The 23659-nt window shown below is 40.1% G+C and overlaps 3 protein-coding genes and 1 non-coding gene across 6 annotated transcripts; 3 read left to right on the top strand and 1 right to left on the bottom strand.

Annotated features, from left to right (window-relative positions):
* Positions 1–30: 30 nt before the first annotated feature.
* LOC145905612 (LYR motif-containing protein 4A-like) lies at positions 31–1257 on the top strand. Its single transcript, XM_082992856.1, has 3 exons — positions 31–176; positions 360–480; positions 715–1257. Exons 1-3 carry the CDS (start codon positions 100–102, stop codon positions 778–780), a joined length of 264 nt encoding a protein of 87 aa, XP_082848982.1. The 5' UTR covers positions 31–99; the 3' UTR covers positions 781–1257.
* Positions 1033–13790, bottom strand: LOC145905611 (uncharacterized). 3 transcript variants are annotated; one of them, XM_082992854.1, is made up of 13 exons: positions 13651–13790; positions 12092–12370; positions 11883–12034; positions 9878–10394; positions 5838–7143; positions 5295–5424; positions 4592–4730; positions 4409–4527; positions 3524–3699; positions 2692–2897; positions 1821–1912; positions 1602–1736; positions 1033–1229 (listed from the first exon to the last, which is right to left on the bottom strand). In XM_082992854.1, the coding sequence occupies exons 1-13, from the start codon at positions 13757–13759 to the stop codon at positions 1152–1154; spliced, it is 3438 nt and encodes a 1145-aa protein (XP_082848980.1). In that variant the 5' UTR covers positions 13760–13790; the 3' UTR covers positions 1033–1151. The 3 variants fall into 3 exon arrangements, with proteins under 3 accessions (XP_082848980.1, XP_082848979.1, XP_082848981.1); XM_082992853.1 differs by having other exon boundaries at positions 13645–13783; XM_082992855.1 differs by having other exon boundaries at positions 11883–12019; positions 13645–13783.
* Positions 13791–15411: 1621 nt separating this feature from the next.
* Positions 15412–15523, top strand: LOC145907508 (U5 spliceosomal RNA). Its single transcript, XR_014402893.1, has one exon. It is a non-coding gene; the product is annotated as a U5 spliceosomal RNA (small nuclear RNA).
* Positions 15524–16884: 1361 nt separating this feature from the next.
* On the top strand, positions 16885–23628 carry LOC145905672 (amino acid transporter heavy chain SLC3A1-like). The gene is made up of 12 exons (XM_082992932.1): positions 16885–17064; positions 17622–17852; positions 18421–18603; positions 19374–19528; positions 19812–19937; positions 20362–20478; positions 20779–20894; positions 21366–21573; positions 21893–22039; positions 22422–22541; positions 22876–22997; positions 23277–23628. Exons 1-12 carry the CDS (start codon positions 16926–16928, stop codon positions 23581–23583), a joined length of 1971 nt encoding a protein of 656 aa, XP_082849058.1. The 5' UTR covers positions 16885–16925; the 3' UTR covers positions 23584–23628.
* The last annotated feature ends 31 nt before the right edge of the window (positions 23629–23659 follow it).

Here is a 23659-nt window from a genome sequence, read left to right as displayed (position 1 = left end):
TGACTACATAAAACAGCGGTTTGTTTATATGCAGTGCAGACACACGCCACTTGGTTGGAACCTGTTTGTTGCGAAAGCTTTGAAACATAGTAGGTGACAATGGCAAAAAATCAGTTAGCCAAGCTGTACAAACAATTGTTGACAGAAAGTCATAAATTTGCTGACTACAATTTTAGGTAAGTTCTTTATTTTGCCAGTTTATGGATAGTTTTGTTGTTTATTTTATAGATTTTTTTGCACGTTCATGCTGAGTATCTGGTAGAATATTTTCGTTTCATGCGTAATAAAGTATATGCAATTTGGTCACAATATCCTTAGCACAGTTTGTCACAACATAATAAAGTGTTAACTTCTTGCAGGAGTCATGCTATGCGGCGTGTTCAACATTTGTATGGAAAACACCTGGAGGAAACAAATGAAGACAAGCTCAAAGATCTCATCAAGCAAGCAGAAGAAGACTTTAAACAGCTTAACAGACAAGTATGCATTGCTAAGAGTGGTCTGAGTATATTTTGTACAGAACACAAATTTCACATTTGTAAGCAAAATCTGTTTTAGCTTGACACCAACCCAGCCTCTCAATGAAAAAATGTTTAAATGCTCAATCATAGTAGAATACTACAATGTTGCAAAAGTGATAGGCTACTGTGCAGGATTCAAATTTGCTTGGAAATGATTCACTTGTCAAGTTATTTCAAACACTTTTTGGTATAGGTGACTATTGGGCAACTTTACAAAGTGGAACATCACATACTTGACCAAAACGAACAATATCGTTGACTATCTGCAATGCCACGTGGTCAACTACCCAGAAGTAGCAAATCCCTTGCTTATTAAAATATTTGTCATACTTGTTTTGTTCATTCAGTTCTTCATGTGTTTGTTATTGGCAGTTTGCTAACCCCTGCCTTATGTCGTTACTTTCAATGTCTGTATATTTCAAAACGATTGCTTTGCCTTTAGTGACAACAACCATACTACCCCTAATTTTTATCCATAAAAAACACAATTTCAAGTAACATTTGCGGTGTGTAGGTGTCTTTACGCGATTGTTTTATTAGGAACTGACAAAATAATAAATGACGGCAAGACATGCACAATAAAAAGTACAAAAATGTGTAACATGATAAACTTAACACAAAAATCACATATTATCTTTTCTTCTTGTCCGAACTTTTGTTGTCTTTTAGACTTTTGTAAACTTCAAAGTTGAAGTTTTCATTCAACTCCTAATGAAATATAACAACATTAGACAGAGTAACTGTTGTATAATTGAAACATTTTCATTTATTCTGACATTAATAAGCTGGCACCATATACAGACAACCATGGTATGTTTAATAAATGATAAACATTACAGTTGTCAATGCATATTCTTGAAGATTATAGAAGAAAGTTTATCACCTAAATTTGCTTGAAAGCTGTATGAAAAGCCTATTTTGAATAACTTCGGGGTAAATTGCCCATCGTCAGGCTGTACAAATGCCTATAGGCAACAACCCAGTCAAAAACTGACACAATGGTTTGTATTATTACGAAGACAAATCCAGGCCATGGCAATCCTATAAATATATGACAGCAAATTGTGAACTTTTGACAACCTTGGCTAGATGGTTTGCAACTTTTTGCATGGCGTTGAAGGATTGACAGTGCGTAAAACAGGTCAAGCCAAGAACACCTGGGACAACAAACAAGATACTCCCATTTTCATCCCAAGTTCCAATCACGTCTTGGCTCTGGTACAAAAGCAACATTCATAAAAAAATAAAATATTCTTTGATATTTAAATTTTTTGTATAAATCAACAATTTTGAGCTCACTTGATGAAGGGAAACTGCTGCAGATTTTGTTGCCGAACTTTTCATAACTTTTAAAGCGGCTTTAGCGGTTTCTCGATCTACCACAGGGACGCCTATGAAAAATGGTCACTTATTTTAAAAAAGAAGTTTTACATTTACATAAGATTGGAAATATTTGTCGATCTTAAATATAAATTTATCATACGTTCTGGACCCAACTACTCATGGTCCCGACTTCGCGTCATCAATGGGTCTGACGCCACAACGCTGCAGAAAAAATTGACTGAAAATGCCTTGTTTTAGATGTGATTTCTTCTATAAAACGCGTGTAGCGCAGCGGTAACTCCTTTTGGGGGACAAATTTTACGTTAAGCAAAGCAGAAATTGTCCAAGAACAAATTACGCAGCACCAAAACCGAAAATTTACGTTTTGTAGAAAAAAACTGCCTGGAATTTGCTGAAACTAGCGCGTCTGACAGCTACTTGGTCTTGATCATATGGAAAATGACAGCGGATGGACACAAAAGCTAATCTGTTAAGTTTATATGTTGGTGCGTACAAATACGATAGAAAATTACGTCCATATTAACATCTTTTGCGTAAAGAATGAGAAGAAAGCATTTATCATTTGATTGAGAGTCTTTTGTTTCATATGCTGCGATTTTCCACACTAACGAGCCAGTAAAATTGCACAACAATGCTATGTAGCTGTCAGACGAGCTATAGTTGATATTAATTCCAGTCGTTTTATTTACGAAATCCTATGTAAACCAATGCATTTTCAGCCAACCTTTACCTGCAGCATTGTGATGTCAGACTCTTTAATGACGCGAAGTCGGAAACATAAAAAAACACCTTCACCTAATAAAATCAGCACAATAGAAAAATGTACCAGTCAACGGACAGCGCCCCCTGTTGGCAAGAGTTCCGACGCCCACGGAGGCGGCATCAGCGGTCATGGCTGTCGATATAGACTGTATGTAGAACTCCGTCAGTTCCGCCAGCTCTGCAGATGAACCTCGAGGGAGGCGTTGGGCTGAGCTGAGGTAATAGGCGAGCGCTACCTCCTCGTGGGCATAATTTCGTCTATAGTTGTAACTGTTTCACAGCAAAAAAGAAAACAAATTATTCATCAATTCCTGGAATTCGTTTGATCTTTGTGTCTTACTGTATTAGTATTGAATGTTTTAAGGACAACTTAGTCAAGGAAACAAAACCAATAAATCCAATAATATTGCATTCGCTTAAAAGGTTGATGAGATGGTCTTGCAACTGCAATAGGTACATACATAATTACTTAGTTTTACCATGCAATAATAATTTTTATGCGTAAGAGTATATCACGAATATGTATGTATAAGGCACGAATCTCCCACTGAGAACTTAGATCTGCAATGGCATTGTTGGATCGTTGCACTAAAAGTCTAGCAAAATGTGATTGCTAGGACTGACCTAGATTATTGCATAATCATCCAAGAAACTACTTTAAACATTAGTATTTTTCGCCTATGAAGTAGCATCTTGAATGATTGTGCAATAATCTAGCTCAGTCCCAGTAATTGCGTTTATCGGATGTGCAGCGCATAGACACAGGATACGCTTTGAAAAGTGTTGGCAAATTGTGAGGCGTGAACTCTAGTAGTGGCATGTTTTTACTATCTTTTATAGTTAATACTTTAAAATATATGTAGTCAAAGTTCGCGTGGCCTAACAAAAAAGACTACCTGAGATTGTCGCAACAAATGGGTTCCTGACCGACCAATTGACTGTAAAAGCTGTGTAGTGTGTCCAGTCGTTTTTCAATCATAGACTGTTGGAACAACAGCGTCATCGACGCGAAGGAGCCAGCCTTGGTAAAAGGATTCCAAACCCTACCCTGGCCGTCGAAGGAGAAATTGTTCTAAAAGACAAACGCACAATGCGATGACCTTGTCAAATTGTATTCCCACGTGGGTATAGACTGTGTAGGTCAACCCCACGGGAAATGCGGTTTTACGAATGTTCTTTTCCGATTTCGAAGACGCGTCAGTTTCGATTAAATCGGGCAATTGTGAAAGCTTAGACATGTGTGTAGTTTTTCTGGCACTTTTTCCGAACCCTAAGCAGTATTTAAGTCACAAGTTTGAAAAACCTAAATTGTAGTAAAGCAATCCGTTGAAAAATCTTTCAGCATACAAACAGTTTTAAATTCAATTTCTGCTCAGCTCAAACTAAGAAATTAGGTGTAAATGCAACTCCAAAAATATTTTTCTCTTCCACTCTCATTCTTGTTCAACTATTCCACTTTGTTTTCCAATATTATCCTTATCATAGGACAATCACAATCACTCGGACAGGGACGGATACATGCTTAAACGGCAAATGCTATGATAAGCCTTTGATCCATAAAAGACAAAAATCGCTTGATTTGGGGCAGCGATTTTCAAAATGGGTTCAAGGAACATGGTCGTATTGTAAGCAAAACTGATAAATATGCTCATCAAGCATTTGGACAACGAAGGCATTAGAACAAAGGAATAACGCCCAAATAAAAAACACCACGACAACTTTTGATAAAAAACGTTTGGAAAACTTTGATAGGGTTTATATTCACGTGCAGTTATAGATACCTTGTTCGAAGGCATCGCTTCGTGTCCAATATGCGCCGAAACTCTCTTAATGCCATTTTGCTGACACGCCAAGCAGTAGTTGAACACCGAAGCACAAGAATTGAGAGGGTGAGGCGTTTCTGTAAAAAAATCGCGTTGAATTTTACTGCACAAAAACGTGGGCCACAACGCATTGAATGTTACCCTTTTCTCCGAGTGACAGGCGTTGGCCGTCGACTGTACACACAGCCAGACTTAAGTTCGCCCCGTTGCTCTGCTTGTGCCGACGCATCATCACGTTGTAGTTTGAACAAGACTCGATCGATTTGTCGGGCTCCTCGACCTCATAAATTAAAGTATTTAAAACAAACCAGCAGTGAATATTGAGCGTAAAGCCGAACCAGTTGCGCTGGTAAAGCGTTGCATGTGTATTGGATTTGGTGAGCAAAGTTCCTATAGTATATTTCCTTAACCAGCACGTACTGATCCCACGAGAAGGGGTGCAGTCTGTGCGGCGCACCAGACCACATAATAGTCTAGGTGGCGCATGAATAGCAAAAAGAGGTCCACGAGCACTATTTTTGCTTTAAAACTGGGAGATTTATATTGTAAAAATTGGTTTAAACATCGAATTTCATGTGATCTCCAAAAAAGGTCCTCGTACCGGCAAATTTTTTTCTCACAAGGGCCCTGACAACGCGTATTTATAGTTTTTAAACTTTTCACTGCTTTCGTTTATGTTTTTATCTTTATGCAGGGTTTCGGCATACCTGCTATAGAAACCCCGGTTATCGTAAAAACAATCGGGCTTATAGTTTCAGTAAAGGCTTTGGGATAGCTGGTTGACAAGCAAAATATACGCCACGGGTATAACTGTGATATAAGCACACAGCAGCAGCCAACTCACCACTTCGTCTAGTAGAGCTCTGACGCTTTCAAATATTCGCTGCATTCTGAGTTTGAAAATACTGAAGCCAGGAATTGTCAGTTGGCTGAGCAGAATACTTCGAATGAATTTGAACGACGGCTCGCATATTCTGCAAAGGCAAAATGTATGAAAATCATTTGAGTGTGAACGCCGTTGTCACAGCGCAATAGAAATGACAATTGGGAAAATAATGGTTTGTGAGGAAAGGGAAAATATATGGGTTATTGAAGATTCGGAGAAAAGTAATGATAATTTTATTTTCTGAAATTTATGTTTATTTTTTTCTGGGCCTTCGCTTTCACTAAGTGAATCTACGGATTCTTGCTCCTTGTTGTTCTTTGATGAATGTATAGTTAAAAACTTTTATACAGATAAACGATTTTTATGATTTTGGTAATAATGCTAGCTGATTATTATTTTCAATGGTAATAATGCTTAGAGTCAATCACACATTGCACCGCTCTGAAATTGGGAACTAAGGCGAGAGCGTAATGTCAATTTCCAAATGCAGGTCGCGCATACCTCGAAAATACTTCAAACGTCAGGACGGTGTCAGCGGCTTGCGGTTCCACCTCAATCTGTCGGAAAGTCGCTTTCAAACGGGGGTCAGAAAGTCGCACACCCTTGCCCTCAATCAAATCGAAGAGGTCCTTAATCTTGATGAAGCCCTTCTCGGATGCTCCCACGCTAGACAACGTAATCTGATACAACCTCTGGAGCCCAGATTGCATTGCAGCCTTCACGCCCCCTTCCTCCGTCTCCTGCTGATCTTTTTTGCCTTTTCGTGAAAACGGCGGGATCTCGCAAACCTTAAATGCATTGCGGTCCAACGAAAGGGTTTTGTCGCGCACGCTGAAAGGGGTGTTCTGTTCAAAGGTATACGTCATCTCTACGTCATCGGAGGTGACGTGACTGCTACTTTCCGACCTCGAGTCGTTGTCCCCGGAGGATACGGAGTCTGCACTTCGAGCGTTCGCGGCTTTTTCATTATTTTTTGTTTCCTCTCTTTCATCTATGATAACGGCAACCGAACCGTTGCTTATGGATTGATCTGCGTTGTCTTCACTGACCATTGTTTCACATTTTGGCAAATTTTCAGCATTGTCGCGATTTTCGTCAATATCTTCTGAGTCACAGTGTTCTTTTTGGACTGACGTAAGGTCGAGTTCAACTTTGGCTTCCTGTTGTCCGACCCCACATATCTTTGTGCTGTCTTCTGTTTGATCGTTGTCTCTTAACTTGTCGATGCTTATTTCTTCATCGTTTTTCGCTGGTTTATCTGTGGTGGCGGTTATATCAGCACCATTCATAGCAGTGTTAGGAATGGACGCCAAATTATCGTCTAAGTTTTCGTCGTTTTGATTGTCTTTATGCGGATAACCCTCGTCAGTAACACAAATGACAACGGCATTTTCTTCAGTTGACGTCACTGCTGTACGTGGAACTGGTTGGTTTTCGTTGTGGTGTGTATTTGCATTGTTGTTTTGTCCCTCAATGGATTCGTGTGCATCATTGGTAGGTTTTTGCTCATTCTCTTTTCCTTGTGTTTGGCAGTTGTCTTCATTTCCTCCCAGCATTTTCGAAGAATTGTTCACTCCGTCCTTCCGGTCCGATTCTGTATCTTTTACTTCACAAGAAATCGCTTCTGTTTGGCTGAATCCGATTTGTCCGTTGCAGTTGACGTGTGTGTGACCGTTGTTTACCTCAACCTCGCACGTAGAATCCTCAACCTCTTCACTGACGTCATCGATGACGTCGTCATCTGGTATGTCAAGCTTTGATAGGTCAAGAAAGGTGTCATAGCGACTGTCTGTGATAACTGCCTCTCCTGTAATGTAATAAAGATTTGTGTCTTGAATTTTGGACTAAATTGCATGTCGATAGGTTTGAATGTATCAGCGCCTTTTTTTTATATACAATAATTGCGGGGCTATACAAAACTAAAAGTACAAGCTTTGTTTGTGGGTTTTCACTGGATAATTATGCACACGTTTGAGAAAGTCCACCGAAAAAAATCGTTCTATATTTTATCCTCATCGGGTAGACAAGCATACGCGATCAAATAAACCGACTTTGGCTGCTGCGATGCCATCACTGCAACTTGTACATAATCGATATGTGATATAGTAGCGATTGCCAAGTGATAAAGACCTTCGCAAGGGCGATGCAGCCTTAGTATGCAAAAGTGCGCATTGATTCTGCGTTTGGTCCGAATTATATTGTGTTTCGAAATTTCCACAATTAAACTTAAATTGATTAAATCTAATCGACGCGCACAGACGATAATGGGAGTCAAAAATAAACCAATCGTGGAGGTTGGGCGTCCGAGATAGTCTAAAAGGCATTTAGGCTGCCGGCAGAGATCGAATAAAACGACATGGGGGTCGCGAAAGGTGTCGACGTTTCTAAAAACAACCCCTCAACTTCGATTAGCGCCGTGTCGCGCTGTGGCAAAAATAAACGCGAGGCAACCATGCATAAACAACTATTCAGTCGCATCGATGTAGTCGATTATAATGGAATTAGACGAGTCGTTTCGAATTCGGCAGCAGACGTTAACAGGAATCTAATCCAGTTGCTCTTCGCAGCGAGATGACAGAATTGAAGTCGACAAAAGTCTCAACGTATTAAGCCTCTTTGACACGCCCTTGACGCGTACATATTTAATCGCTCTGTTTATCGTCAGTATACAACTTTTGTAGTCGTATGGTTCTAAAACTTTGCCTGTGACGCAGGGATTCCCCGTATATCGAAATATGTCACCTGTTAAATTAGGTTTGTCCGGCGAATTTGCAAACATAAATAATGCTGCACCCCATGTAAAAAAAATTATCACTGTGGCTTGTGGGTTGCCTGTCTCAAATACCCCTTATGGTTTCATCGGTGCCCGAGTAAATTTATTTTGCATACTTGCATTTATTGTTCATACGCGATCAAGTTCTTTTTGTGCAAAACAAAATTAAAAAAAATCGGCGATTCTGGGGTTCTAAGTTGAACACGCATAAAGTCCAGGCGCGGGAATATATTGACAACGTATTGTTGTATTATTACAAAAAAGGTGCCTTGCATGATCACAATTTCACAATTATTATTTCTGGGTTTAAATCCGTGTGCCCAAAACACCCAAGCATGAGCTAAACATCTGATTGAGACAAATTACAGTTTATTAAATCCATACAATATACCGGCAAGCGGCAATGTATGGTTTAAACAGTGTTACCTAACAGGTAACGTTGACATTCGAAGTTGATCTTGGCCTTGGGCTGTATGTCCAGGCCACGATTTGTTTTGATTGCGTTTTGGGAAAGATTAGGTTACAGATTTATGCGCGTTGTGTAGGTCGTGTTTGGTTTACTGATGTATTTTTAAAATTTTACATATGGTGCTTCACCAGATTGTTCTCGACGCTGCCCGACACGAAGTTAAATCAAATATAGAAGATGAGACCTTATAGGTCAAAACAGTGTGTACACCACATGCAGCTTTCAACAAATAAAAAAAGCTAAAAAAAACAACTATTTATTAACGGTAAACGTTAGTGGGTGCCGAGAAATAACAACTATATTGATGAGAGACCAGAAAGGTCATCAATCAACGTTTAATCAACGGACATTTCCTTTATACGATAGCATAAACACAAGCAACCGCACCTGGCCATCCGACAAAAATCGATATCTTCACTGATCCACTGCATTTCCAAAAAAAATTATTCTTTTATATCGCGAACTTGCGAAACATCAGGTATATCCAAAGATGTCTTTAACAGACAAACGATCCTAATCACACGACACATTTTTTCATTCGCCAATGATCAATTTGTACTAGGGTAATTTAGTGGGGCGTGCAAAGAATTGCCACATATTCATTGGTAATTTTTGCTGGACCTTGACTCCATACCTATACAAAGTTTTTGCGCAACACTTTTGGTATGTTTAACCTGCAGACAAGCTATCGTTGCTACGAAATTGTATCAAGCTCGATAGCTTGGTCACATAGGTCCACCAATACCAAAATATAGGTACATGTTAAATTACGTTGCGTTAACTGGGTTTGCAGAAAAACTACGTTATCCTTTTGACCACACAGGGCTAGTGTTACGATGCAATGTTCTCTTGCGATACATATGCGAGTACCTCATCATAACCCCGATGAAGCCTCGTTGTATTGAAGACGTAACATCGGTAGAATTAAATTCACGTATAATTGTGCCGAAAGGTCAGTTCCACGAAGATTACAATATTCCAGACAGCACAACAACACAACACTGCGATTGTTGTCTACCCATAAACCAATCTATCAACTTTGTGTTAAATTCTGAGATCTTGCAAATTAGCCGTTACATTGTTTACATAACTGGCTTCGGAACTGTTCAAAGATTTTATACATTTATATTTCAATTTTTAGCATTAACAGGAGACTTTTAAACCATAAAAGGTATTATGGCCGACACACTTGGTGGCTTAGGAACACCTCAGGACTAGATATTAGACTTACCATTAGACATTGTTACGTTACCAACAAGTTTGACACAATGCCAAAATTGACAAAAAGACCAAAATTACCTTCACTCGACGTGGTTGAGATATCCTCTCTAGTTCCGTTTTCCATTCTTCCGTCGCTCGCCTTCTTGCTGTTTGTGACGTCACTATCGGGTCTGTCGCGGTCTCGAATCCACGTCACAGAGCTATGGTGTTGAGTTGCATTTCGAGCAAAAGGGCGCGGCGTCAGAAAACAGTTGGTGTTGCGGTAGATTCCTCGTGCTAGGATCTTCTCCGTTTCGCTTGGATATCCCGCGATCAGCGAACCGTTGCCTCCGCCGTTTGTGCCATCACAATGGCCAGTAGTGTCAGCTGATCCCCACGAACAGCTGGCTCCGGGAGGACTGCCTTTTTCTATTTTTGCGACAACGTTCTCTCGTTCTCTTTTTTCTCGCGCGTAACAATCGCTCTCTCGCCCGCCCCTGGTCAACGCCATCTTTGAGCGCAAGATCTTGGGCCTGGCTATCACAGGCATCGCGTCGTCGTCGCTAGCTGTTACGTCACAAGCAGCATTCTGCCCCGTCGAGTCAGTTATCCACTGCTGCAAAACCAAAAGAAAATACGTGAGGACGACGGTTCTTTACAGAAAGCATGAATCTTTTACTATTACAAGGGAAATTTGTGGGAAAACTTGTTCACTAAAACTTTTTTTCTGCGCCTTACTTAATTATTCATTATTGGGGGACCAATTTGTCGCGAACACGTCGCGCGTGCTGTTTGTTTTCCCTAGAAGCGATACCTTTTTGCTTCGGTTTTTGAAAGCTGCACTTCAAGTTCACAGTCATTAACTCTCACGTACATTGGTGGTCTGCCATTTCATTTAAAAAATCTGATTTTTATCCAATATATATTCTTGCAAATACCTATTTTAGTGTCTATGTACTGCAGTGTTTCTCAAACTTTGTGCAACGAGACATTCTTAGGTATAACTTTTTGGAATTTTAGAAAGTAAGCTATTCGTTTAACAAAAAGTAAGCTATATTGTACACAAAATCTGAACACGTTTGAGAACCACTGTTCTATGGTCGTTGAATGCAGCTCTGCCCTTTTGAAACTTCCTACATTTAAACACATAAGTCAGTTTTGTAATAAAGTTGTCCGCATTTTGTCAGCGAGTTATACATACCCGGTTAAAATTTGTCATATCCCTGTGTAACGTATGGTAAGTGTCCTATTCTGAACACAATAAAGCAAAGTTGTAAACAGCGAAAACTCAAACAAAATCTTTGTTTTTAGTTTAATCGCCCTCTTCAAACGAGATAGCCTGAACCTAACCTTCCATTTCACAACAAAACATTATTTATCAAAATGTTGCATAGCATCCATACATGTACGGACAAAAAATAACACGAAAACTGATTAACCCCATCCCAGCAAAACCGGACGAACGCGCGCCTAGCTGAAAGCGTTATGTTGTCTATGAGCGCATAAGTTAATGAAATGTATTGATTACAAGGTAGGCACGCATTGTAAGTGCGAAGTGTGTATTGATCAACCGACAAAGCTTCCTAGGGAAAAAACAATAAGACGGGGCGTGTGACAGTCCTATCCTTCGCATGGAATTGATTGCGAGTGACGTCTCTGCGGTACAGAGGTATACGGCACTCTTTAAGGCCCAATGTGTAACACTATACGCTTTAAATCAAATCCTCACATAGTGAAATAACATAGGTATTGGATTGCTCCAATTAAATAGCTTGATTCTGTTGGAAACTAAAGCCCTAGTACATGTAATACGATTTGCTGGCGTTGACACACATGGTGCATTGAGCACATACACAAAATGGCACAAACATTTGCAAGTAGAGGCGCCTATTGTGGATTAAACTGCAAAAGTAATTTTTTAACAACTCGGAAAGCTTGCACAAGGATCGCCCCTGCTTAATCGAAATCTATAAATTATTTCTCCCATTTAAAATACCATTATTTTCTCGTAAAACCTTTGTTATCAACTTTCATTATAAGTCAAAAGTGTCTTAAATGACCCTGCAATTGCAAGCCTCAATTCTTGTCCGTGCATTTTGCTGACCTGAATATCAGTTACGTTGATTGCGCTCTCGCCTCCCACCGTGTGGCGACGATTGCTGCGGCTCTTACGAGTCTTCCTTCTGCACTTGTGCGCCGACACATCCTGGTCGTTTCCCGACGAATCGCCATCTGGCGCGCCTTGAAAAGGAGTTACTGCAAATAAAGCGTTAACACTGTGTTTGAAAAAGCAAATAAACCATAAAAACCTACTTGGGGTATGTCTCTTCACGTCGGAAACCTGCAAAAACTGACGGAAAAACGAGTTGCTGACGTAATCGCGACGTTCTGTGACGTCATTGTCAGTTTCCAGTATCGCGTCCAACTTTCCGTCTGTCAAGCCAGCGCAACCGTTGCCACGGATACGTGTTTGCTTTCGAGCGAACGGGTCGAGCTTGCCGGGCACGTGACCGCTCCCGACGTCGTGATTGGTCGCAAAAAGGAGCCTCAGTGCAGCCTCGCTCTCCTGGAAGCCACTCTCGTGATGTGCAGCTGGTGTGAAAAAACAAAGCGTTATTTAAAAACAAATAAGTTTTCGAGTAGGCCGCAAGGTAGATAAAGAAAAATGTATTTTATGTTAATAAAAGCAAAGCAAGCATGACAAAGCTGTACCGAGAGGAGATCAGGTCATTTTCAACCCACTGTGATACATTGGTTATGAAAAAGTATTTCATGAGCGAAAAATTCTCCCCGCTTTGTCAAGACATTGTACTGATTCATATTTTTTGGACCAACAGCAAAAGTAAAACCGATGACGCCAAAAACAGTTCTATAGAGATGTCAGCTCAGTTGCACAAACTCGGAGTAACGAAAACTCGTTTACATTCTTTGAAAAAATCGTTTATCAGTTGATTGCACGCTGCAGTTAAATCTTTAAAGTGCCAAAAATGTGCGCAATTTGTACCCTTTCAACTCCAAACACTCCGTTGACAACGATTCGGCACAGTCGTCTTTGTGGCGACGCCAACCGTTGTGAGAATCGTCACAATCGAAGTTTGATCCCACGGTCACACAAGAGCGATTCTTTTATTGTGACACTGGGGCTGCCACTGGGGTGCGTTTAGGGGGTAGAGGGGGTAATGAAACCCAAACGGCCTCAAAAGCCGTTGTTTTTCGCCGAAATCTCTTCTAAACGGTAGGCATTGAATGGCGACTGTTTGGTGCAATACAAACCTATTGTGACGTCATTGCGGTTTTTGTTGCGTGACAAAAGGGTTGAATTGTCGTATTATTTTATTTTTTGCAGCCCTTTTTGCAAATCATAGTCATTACTGCGACATGCAAGGGTATAATACCTCGTATTATTTGCATGTTATTATGTACTGACATTAGCATCCCGTACTCAGGTGGCATTTACGCAAAGGTTTCTAAATAAACCGTTATCAACTAAAGTCTAATCCCAGTATTATTGACTTTTGACAATGGTTCAAAAGGTCTACGACGTCTGAATCGCTGTTTGCGAATCGAATCTAAAATCTACAAAGTTTTTGTTGTTCTATCGATGATGTAAACAGTTGTGTTCTAACAGTCATTAAATGTCATTTATCATCACTCCATAGCTTTGGCCTTTGATGGAAAACAAAAAGGCAAGTTTGTTCGCACCGAAGTTGCGGGATTTGCCGAACCGAAGCATTCCAGCCATACAACACGCGCGAGTACGCTATCCGTCGCACCCAGGAACCGACAATAGCACAACAAGCCAGCGGCGCGTACTCCAAACACGGTTAGCAGAGCATGACAGTTTCGCGCGCAAAGAAGCGTCGTACCTTTACCTGAAGTGTGCAACAGCCCCGCTACCCCCACGTCGTGATACAGGCGTCTCCATGGCAACCTGCGCGGCTCACTGGTGACGTCATCGCCCGTCGTTTTGCCGTCTTTCATAACGGAGCAAGGGATGTAACTTTAAACGCCTGGAAAAGTGACAACCAACGTGTTTAGTCAGTGCAACAAGTCTGAGAATTTAACAAGTCTGAGTTTAACATTTTATTCCAGTTTTAGCGATCTGTTCGGAGCGCCCTCTGAACAACACAATTAAAGGTTGCAAAACAACAAGTTACACATCCGGCAAACACCTCTGAGCAACTTAGCAAACACGGCAAGTTGGCTTATCGCGACGCTATTCAATAAAATATAGAAAAACCGCGCACACAATCCTTAACAAATGCCTTGCTATTGGCACAACACCAGCTGATTGGGCAAATTTGCTTCTAATAACCCTGGCACGGAAGCCGGCTAACGCAAGGGCCTGGAACCCAATCTACGTTCTAACGTTACTCTACCACCAAACGCAGTTCCTCAACAGAACACTAGGGGCTTTGTTTAATTTGTGAAGCCCTTATTTTCTCAGACTCGGCTACTCTGAAGCTATACAAGCTATACAAGAGTTTAAGTACTACGTTTTATAGTAAACACGACACAAACTTACTATAACAATGCTCATAAAATTGCAAAGAAATTCGCGATTTCATCATTTACATTTTCTCAAAAAAACGCAGGAATGCTTAGAGCAACGATTAATTCTACAGCAACAGGAATCACTTTTTCGGACTGCTCTGAGCGTTCTCCCTCATCTGAGACCATCGAAAGCCATTTCCTTTCCGCCGTTCGCGCGAGTCTCTAGGTGTAAACCTGCACATCTACGCTTAACCAAGCGTGCCTTCAAACCCCATCGCGGTACACGCTTTCTCTAAACAGGCAAATCGGTACTCTGCGGTCTCAACTACCTGTAATAAAGCCTCAAGCCACATCCATAGCGCCGGACAACCAGCTTCAACATCGGTTGCTACTGCGGGTCTGCGGCTGCCACCGGCTGAAACAAAACCGTGGGCCATGAAAAGCGTCTGTAAACCGCGACAATGCCACCACCTTCTGTTGGTATTTGAAGTTGGGTGCTCGCGCATCCGAAAAGTTTGCCGTGGGCTAAGCGGTCAGCGCAAATCGATCGTCTAAAACAACAAAGGAAGAGGCGGCATAATCATGTTTCGGGATAGCTTTGTTTGGGCGTGCGTATGCGAGTGTTCCGTTAAGTGGCTCTTAACTTTCGAGGCAGAGATATAGTGGTCAGCACTGCGGGCGTTGTGGCGGAGAAAAGAATAAAGTTAACGATCGAAGGTCACTTTTTACGCGTTCTTTTTTTTCCTCAACATATCCGAAATGCAAAACCTGTCCAACATAACCAATACACTTAATCAGGTTTAGGATTAATAACAACCTGGAGTTAACATTCGGATTTGACGTATATCTTCAATTAACCAAGCCTTGCACAATATCAACAATACAAAAAAGTTTAACCGCGGTGTTCGTTTAAACGCACATTAAATATGAAACTCGTTTGCTTCGGAATAGTATCTACTTCACTGGAGAGTTAATATGAAGATATTTATTCACAAATGAAAAAAGAACACTTACAAATACAATGCTGCGCTTCTCTAAGAACCAACGTATTTGGTCGCGAAAATTGTTCCTCTCCCGAGCGCACCACAAACACTAGAAAACTTGCGAGTTGCTCCGTGGCGGCCGCTCAATCAACCAAATTACTCTGGTTTCTTCTCACACGTATAAATCTTTCGCCTTTTACTAAAGATTTCCGTGGGGAGGAACATTTCAATGAGTCTTTGACAATTTTTCTTCCCTGCCTTGGCGGGGTTACAACCTAATAATTTTTAAACTGGTACCTCCATAAAAACGCTTGAATTCGGCGGTTCCAAAACGGATTTGTAGGTAGTACGCCAGATCGTCCGTGAAAGACAACTTAACCTCTGAAAGAAAAATATACAAATTTAAGCAATGGAAAACATGCATTACATGTTTATTTCATGGGTTTACTCATGCTTCCATGCTTAAAAGCTAAATGTTATTAAGTGGTTTTCATCTCACGAGCACGAATTTTCTCTATTAAGTGGACTGTTTGGGGCAACTTTGTGCAGCACTTTGAAGTGTTAGCGATGAAATTAAGTTTGGGAACCACTGCTCTTACTGGACTACAAGAAAAGTAAACCATTTCGCATGCTTCAGTGATAGGATTCAATGAATTCCAACTTCAACATTATGCTTTGCAGGCTGTCATATGAAAAAAACCGTAGTAGTTTATACAAATTTCTGACTTTTTTATCTTTGGAATTTAACACTAAAATGGCGTAGAATATTCCTGCAATGCCATTACACAAAAGGAATGTATCAACCAAATGTGCGGACCATACAAAACTCATTTAAGTATCATTTGTTTTGCGTGATTGTTGAAAAATAAAATGTAATAAAATGACGTGTATTCCGACGCTGTAGCCGCGACATTCCTAAAATAGCAACCGAGCCACGAAACGGTCAACGACCCCATGCAACGTTTGCGCTCGGATTCGTTGGACTTTCGAAGCAGGAGTTGGAAATGCAGTAAACACGGCTGATGTACTGGAAGATCAAATGGACGACTTACAGGAGTACGAACACTTCACGAAGAAAGAAACTTTGTTGATCAAAGATCATATGCCGTGGTTCAAAGTGTGATTTTAAATCGCGTCTTCAACGATTTTATGTTGGCCTATATCCCGACTTTTTTTATTAACATTACTCAGTCAAAACGGCGATATCAGTCAATAGTGCAATCTAACATATTTATTATTTTCAGGAATCGGTTCTAACGCAGCGGTTGCAAAACAGGCATTCGCAAGGTCTTTGCAAACAGAAATCCAACCCAATGATGTTTGTTTAGTCTGCAGGTTACACATTAATCTCTGTGGTGAAACTTATGACTAGTGGCGTGCCAGCAGCAAAAACTATTTGTCCGTTGTCAATCGTTAACTCGGCGCGGAAGGGCGCCTTTTTGTTACGTCACAATGCTTTGAAAGAGCACTTCACCTAATAAAGCTGGCTCAGGGCGTTGTAGAGCAGAAGTGTTCTGAGATTTTAGTGCAAAAGTGATGTCGGTTGGTTAGGTTTGCAAACAACTGTAATTTTCTCACATGATTTTTTGCCGTTTTAGTTATTATTTCAAATGCATTTTGCAGTGTACTTGTAAGCAAAAAAACAATTAAATTAGAAATAAAAAGGCAAAATGACGGAAAATAACGCCTACGACAATGAGACAGATAGCGAGAAAGTCACCTCGTTCAACGGTGACTTCGGCGTCGAAATTAACAGCAACCTTCCAAAGTCGGCAACACCAGAACTGGAACATGATGGACCGTACGCAGGTATACAAAAATTTATTGAATATAAAGATTAACCGTCGGGCCAAAGATCCACGTAAGTAGAAAACCAGTTGCTGCATAATTGTCAAACACCCCATACAGTAGGAAAAATTGTGCTTCGCAGTGCAGAAAAAGAAACTAAACGTTCAGGATTTTCCCAAACCATAATGCTTTCAAGATGAGCTGCAGACAGGTCCACTGTTTTGACTTAATTGGGCTCATCAGTGCTGTTTGGCAACTAGGGACGATCTTCTTCGCTAATCAGCCAGGCTCACTTAATGCATATTGTTGGCGCCATTACTTATAAATAACACTTGCGATTTGTCGGATCAGCGAGAAAATTAAATTGTATGGGGACATCAATAAAATTAATTTCCAATATTTTCTCGATCACGGGAACCACAGAGTTACTAAATGTAATTTGAAAATTAATCAGATGGCCCACGGACCAAACAAGGTCAGAAACCTTGACAGACTCCAATTTTTAGCAAAATCTATAGTCTGCAATAAGGGTCTATAAACCGTAAGTTGAAATGAAATTATTTCCCTCTATATGCCAGGTATGCCAAAGGAGGTTCTGCTCAAGTATTCCAGGCAAAAGAAGTTCGTGTGGGCTCGTAACATCCTCACAGCTTGTGTGATCCTCACCATCCTCGCTCTCTTCTCCATGGTCGTCGCACTTATTGCCGTGTCGCCAGCGTGCCAGAAGTTCTTCCAGACGAGTCCGATTTACCAAATCTACCCGAAATCCTTCGCCGATTCGGATAACGACGGTATCGGGGACTTGAACGGTGAGAGTAGTTCGATTCGTAGACACACAGAGAAGAGCGTTATCGCTGGTAATCGTCTGCCACTTGTGTGAGTAATTTTGGACACGCAGGAAAGACAATTCTATGAGAAGAGTCATTGTTATAATTGTAATCAATATATTCATCTATAAATACGTTTTAACATTTGGATGAGATGTACGCCACTGCAGTTCCATGGCACACCGCCACTGTTCGTGCATGGGCCATAGGTTGCTTTGTTAAAATAGACACCTTGATGGGCGGGTGATTGGCAGCATTGGTCAAGCGCCCGACCCATATGCTAAAAAGAAAACTTGATCGGGATTCGGAGCCAGAATATCCAGGGTTCAAATCTCGGTGTGGTCAAAAAAATATTATAAACCACTTGATGTATGAACCTCCATCATCTCATGATCCATTTTTGAATATATTGCCTATCAGTGGTCATTGACTTGCGTAGTTTACAGCAGCTTTCGATCCAGCCTATAGATTATAAGCTTTATATCTATCAAAATTACAACAAAAACAGAAGCGCCCAACAATCGTATAAACTTTAAACGTTTCCCAACAGGAATAAGGAACAAGCTTGGTTACCTCGGTGACGATCTGACCGTTGAAACTGTGTGGCTTAATCCGGTCTACCAGTCTCCACAGAAGGACAATGGCTATGATGTATCCGATTATCGTCAAATCGATCCGATCTTCGGCACAATGGCTGATATGGAAGAACTTATCACCGATCTCCACGAAAGAGGTAAAATAGGCGGCGATAAAACACTTGTGTGGCAGACCACCGGATCGGTGAACCAAGCCACCCTGCTGGTAGGCTGCCGATTTGAATAAGGTACTTTTCCTTATGTGGCAGACCTTCGCTTGTACTTAGTTATTATACGTTGTTTGTACTCTTCGCAGAAACTGATAATGCCCCTTTCAGGGCAAAATATATTTTTCTGCTAGAGATAAAATCATCTCTAAAGGAGTTGTCTGAAAGTTTGACTAAAAAAGTTTCGCTCAGCAAATTGGCGACGATATATGGCAATATGCCTTTTTTGTTGCATTGTGAGAAAACACTATATTTAAACGTCAAAAACGCATGAGTGGAGATGCAGCGACCTTATACGAGTCTATAGGGGGCTTGTGAATATCAAAATGGGCAACATGGACACTATTGTTTGCTTACAAACCGTGAGTTTTATTAAAGACTTGATGGCCAACAATCTCATGTTATCTCTTTAAAAAGGGCCCACCAACTTGATTCGTAAATATAATGTTTGTTCGGTGTCTAATAGTAGCGGAATCTTCTGTCAAATTACGACATTAATGAATAGGTTTCAGATCATAAACACACCTCAAAAAACGTTTGGGTAATAAGATGTATTTCGTATTCTCACAGAAATCACATATTCTAAATTGTTACAATTCTAAATATTTATCACGACAAACAAAACATCTTCAGTGTGCCCACCAACAATTTGATACATTTGAGCTGGTGAGTTTTGCTAGCTTTTAATACCTTGTTTAAAGGCATGAAGCTGATAATGGATTTCGTTCCAAATCACACAAGTGATCAACACGCATGGTTCGTCGCAAGTTCAGACCCAAACAACGACATGTATAAAGATTACTACATATGGGCTAACAGCACCAACGGCACCGCACAAGGAATTCCAAACAACTGGGTAAATAGCAACAAAAACATTAAATAGAAAAAGGTTTGCAATGTAAAAATCGTGATTTTGAGAGCCTTGCCCAACTATTCGTGTTATAACAAATTTTGCGTCTTTTCAAATACTTGCATTAAATCAGTGTGTTTTCAACACACACCTAACACCAAGTACGTTTTGCGCACTTAAATAGTTGAAGAAATTAACATAAGCTAACTTGTCGTCCTTTGTATGATGGAAGAGTAATGATTTTATTGCTTGCAAGTGTTTCATGTGTAACTTGTGCCTTATAAATCAGCAAAGTGTTTTCGGTGGAAGTTCGTGGACATGGAATGCAGCAAGGGGACAATTTTACTACCACGCGTTCTACAAGGAACAGCCAGACCTAAACTTAAGAAATGATCAAGTCCTTCAAGAACTGGAGGTATTTTTTTATTAGCGCTATACACTGATCCAATTAACTTCTGTTGTTTTCATTTTACCTTTTTACACGTTAGTATTTGACAATCTGTTACAGGAGTTGATAAAAGTATTGAAATAAGTTGCATAAATTACGGCTTCCCAAACCTATCACGACCATTTTTTAAAACTTTCGCAACCTCTTCGTGTTTGACATTCATCTTAATTTTTAAACGTTTATTGAACAGCAGTTCTAATTGAAAGACTAAAAAACATCACAGTTCTATAGTGCAAATCACACGTGTACGGGATATAGTTTGTTAAGTAGTTCAGTTAAATGTTGTATGTGTATGCGACATTGACTTTCATACGCCTTACGACCATACAACAGCACTAACAGTTTTACGGCGAGTTTAAAGTACTAAGTTTCATTCAACGTACGTTTCCAGAGTATCATGGAATTTTGGATGGATAAAGGTGTTGATGGCTTTAGATGCGACGCGTTGGCATTTATGTTGGAATCAAAGTTGATGCAGGATAATCCACTGGTCGACCCATCACTGCCAGTACGTAAAACTTTTGATCACTTGTCCTTTAAAAACAAAACGTACATAAGATGTGTATTGAATTGAGCAGATATCGTTTTGGTTCAACTTAAAGCATATAACCCCTCAATACGTTCTTGATAACATTCTGTGAGTAATGATAGAAATGGCCTAAAAACGTCCTTTTTAATCACACACATTTATAATTACAATATAAACGATTGATTTTGAAAATATCGGTAACCGTTTATAACTTCAAAAACATGTTTTTAACATTTTTATGTTTCTGAAGTTTCTCATAATCAACTTTCAATATTTCAGGCGTCGTATGAGAACACGTACCACACCGAAACCGAAAACCAGCCGGGTATTCACGATATTGTTGCTACGTGGCGAAATTTGTTGAAAAAATACAGCACTGAGCCAGGAGTCTACAGGTATAGCTACTTAGCTCAAATAACAAGGTGCACGCAAAAAATCCAAACACTTTACAAAAGTAATACTGTAGTAAACCATACAATTGGCTTAGTTTATACCATAGGGCCCAGGGGCCCCAACTGCTGGGCCACAGTCCGATCCGGGTCCGTGAGGCTTTGTAACCAGTAAATACAGAAAGAAAATATATTATACATAACTAAAGGTTTTTACACGCTTTACGTGTAGGCAGATATACGAAAACAGGTTGCAAACTTGTATCCAGCCTGTGTCGCATGTTGTTGTCTTGGCACTTATATCCAGTTACTGGTATAGCGGTGTGGAGAGTTGCAAGGCCGGTACGTAAAAATACTATCTGCGTTAAACTTCCCGTAGAGCAAAAAAGGTTGGGGACCACAGCTATAGACAGTGAACTTCTGCTATTGAATCGTTAGTGACGAAAAATTACATCATTTAATTTGATTGTATTGCAGATTTATGGAAACGGAAGTGTACAATGACGACATAGACATCATCATGCGTTACTATGGAACCGAGTGGCAAGAGGAGGCCGATTTTCCAATGAACTTTTTGTTGATTGATATTGGAAACGATACAACTGCCTGGAAGGGAACAAGCATTGAAAGCACAGTTTTAAAGTGGATGCAAAATATGCCCCAGTCTAAGTGGCCTAACTGGGTGGTAAGCGGAACAATTGGTTGTTTTATAATACTTTTTGGTCAGACACAAAAAAATTTATAGAAAACAAATCTAACTGCCTCAACTCAGTAACATTTCAAAGAATTTTTGTGAAAGCAACACGTAGATTTTTTTGGCTATAGGGTGCTAATTTAGGTGGTGCCCATTGGCTATTCAATTTATCGAAGAAAATAATGTAATATTTAATGAACGGACTTTCCCACAAAAATTGCACGCAGAGCTAATAATGCAAACTCATGACCCGTCTGCGTCTACCGGCCTCTCGGCACAACACAAAAATCCCATCTGTTTCTATATGCAGATTGGTAACCATGACAATCCGCGATTGGTGTCCCGTCTTGGTGAAGGACTCGCTCGCTGTGCATCTTTTCTCACCCTCATGCTTTCAGGCACACCGGGGATGTACTATGGAGAGGAGATTGGAATGACGGACGGCACAGAAATGAGTGTAAGTTTTTTTAAATTAAATCCACTACCGATTTAGTGTTGCTGCAGCGGTTATTTTGCTTTTAAGGGCATAGGCGTAATGGGTTCCAAGGGCTTGTGAAACTCGACTGTTAGCTGCCTAATTCTCAAGCAAAAAAATTGGAAAATTCCAAAAAATATTTGGGCTCGAAAAATTCCCTCCAAATCCCTTTAAAATGATACAACGTATATTAAAGGAAATTCTATTTGAATACGAAAACTGAGGATTCCGCATAGGCGAAATATATATATTTAAAAAAAAACATCTTGGTTGGATGATTAAGTAGAAATCTAGGCCAGAGCTAGTTATCACTTTTTAAAGGAAAGGGTTATGAATAAACTTAACTGTGTTTTATTTTTAACAGGATTTTAGAGATCCCGAGCGAACACCGATGCAGTGGGATAATACTGAGAATGCAGGATTCTGTTTCAATTGCACACCTTGGTTACCTGTAAATTCGGATTACACCACGCTCAATGTTGAGGTAAGGTATATGTTCAGACCACTTTACACCCACAAAAAAAACACTTTTGATTGAAAATGTTTGGTGGTAAGACACTGCTTGAAAAATTTTCACGTTAGCCAGAAAAACGTTTTCCATAGTCCGATAACTTTACTGCTTTCAAGTGTTTTTTCTTTTTCAATTGGAACAAAAATATTACAACCCCATAAGCAATAAAAAAAATAACAGGAGGTATATGATATTGTTAAAACAAACAATGAAGGATATACATCTACAGAAGTATTATTATTGAATGTACAATATAATACCTAGTTGCCGCTTTCATGGAAGACATAGATTTGTTCAACCGTTTCAGAATCAAAAAAATGAACCCCTTTCGATGTTAAGCATGTACCAAAATCTACTTCAAATGAGGCAAGACGTTACCTTTCTACGTGGATGGCTTTGTATGGTAAAAGCTACGAACAAATCAGTCGTGTAAGTGAACAAAATGTGTTGTTTTTTAATCAATGTCCAGCTGTAAATATGTTATTTTCGTTCTTTTTGTTAACTAATTTTAGGGATCATTTCACATCCTATCCCAATCACAATGCTGTAGCGAAATATTAATTCGTCTTGCAAGAAGATTTTAAACCTGAAAATGCACGTTTCCATAACGTGGTTCAAATCCGCTTTGGTCTGCATAGTATTCTTTATTTTTTTGTAAGGATTGAACTTTTTAGGAAAGTTTATTTTAATTGGTTTATTGTTACTCAGGTTTGTCCGTGAAATGACGGGTACGCAGTCTTACCTGGTGGCGATTAACCTTGCCAAATCACAAGACACCGTGGACCTCAGCGAATTCGCAAGCAACCTTCCCGCCTCGGGGGATATCGTAGCATCCGCAAGCACCACAGCTACGGGTAGCAGCAATTTAAGATCTCTAGAAATTCAGCCAGAGGAAGGATTGGTCGTTAAATTTCGACACGGCGATTTCTTCAATAAAGAGCCAAGCATGGCGAACCGTTGTTTCACTTCGAAGAAAGTTTGCGTCAACGTTATCGGCTTGCTGGAAGTCTGTTAAGCCGATTTGCTCCAGAGCCATAGTTAATAATTGTTGCTATTTTATAAAATCCTAATCCTGAAAAAGACAAAATCCA

The sequence above is a fragment of the Ascidia mentula genome, chromosome 6 (genome assembly GCF_947561715.1).
Source record: "Ascidia mentula chromosome 6, kaAscMent1.1, whole genome shotgun sequence".
Classification (NCBI taxonomy): domain Eukaryota; kingdom Metazoa; phylum Chordata; class Ascidiacea; order Phlebobranchia; family Ascidiidae; genus Ascidia; species Ascidia mentula.
Note: the sequence above shows the minus strand (reverse complement) of the source record. Positions and strands in the feature narration are given on the sequence as shown.

Excerpts from the sequence above, each read along its gene's own strand:
- LOC145905612 (XM_082992856.1), top strand. The coding sequence starts at position 100 with ATGGCAAAAAATCAGTTAGCCAAGCTGTACAAACAATTGTTGACAGAA. Across the intron at positions 177-359 it reads TTTGCTGACTACAATTTTAG|GAGTCATGCTATGCGGCGTG; the intron begins GTAAGTTCTTTA and ends AACTTCTTGCAG. Across the intron at positions 481-714 it reads TTAAACAGCTTAACAGACAA|GTGACTATTGGGCAACTTTA; the intron begins GTATGCATTGCT and ends TTTTTGGTATAG.
- LOC145905611 (XM_082992853.1), bottom strand. The coding sequence starts at position 13,759 with ATGAAAGACGGCAAAACGACGGGCGATGACGTCACCAGTGAGCCGCGC. Across the intron at positions 12,035-12,091 it reads CGTGAAGAGACATACCCCAA|TAACTCCTTTTCAAGGCGCG; the intron begins GTAGGTTTTTAT and ends CTTTATTTGCAG. Across the intron at positions 1,913-2,691 it reads GGGGCGCTGTCCGTTGACTG|GCGTCCCTGTGGTAGATCGA; the intron begins GTACATTTTTCT and ends CATTTTTCATAG.
- LOC145905672 (XM_082992932.1), top strand. The coding sequence starts at position 16,926 with ATGACGGAAAATAACGCCTACGACAATGAGACAGATAGCGAGAAAGTC. Across the intron at positions 19,529-19,811 it reads AAGGAATTCCAAACAACTGG|CAAAGTGTTTTCGGTGGAAG; the intron begins GTAAATAGCAAC and ends CTTATAAATCAG. Across the intron at positions 22,542-22,875 it reads ACACCACGCTCAATGTTGAG|AATCAAAAAAATGAACCCCT; the intron begins GTAAGGTATATG and ends CAACCGTTTCAG.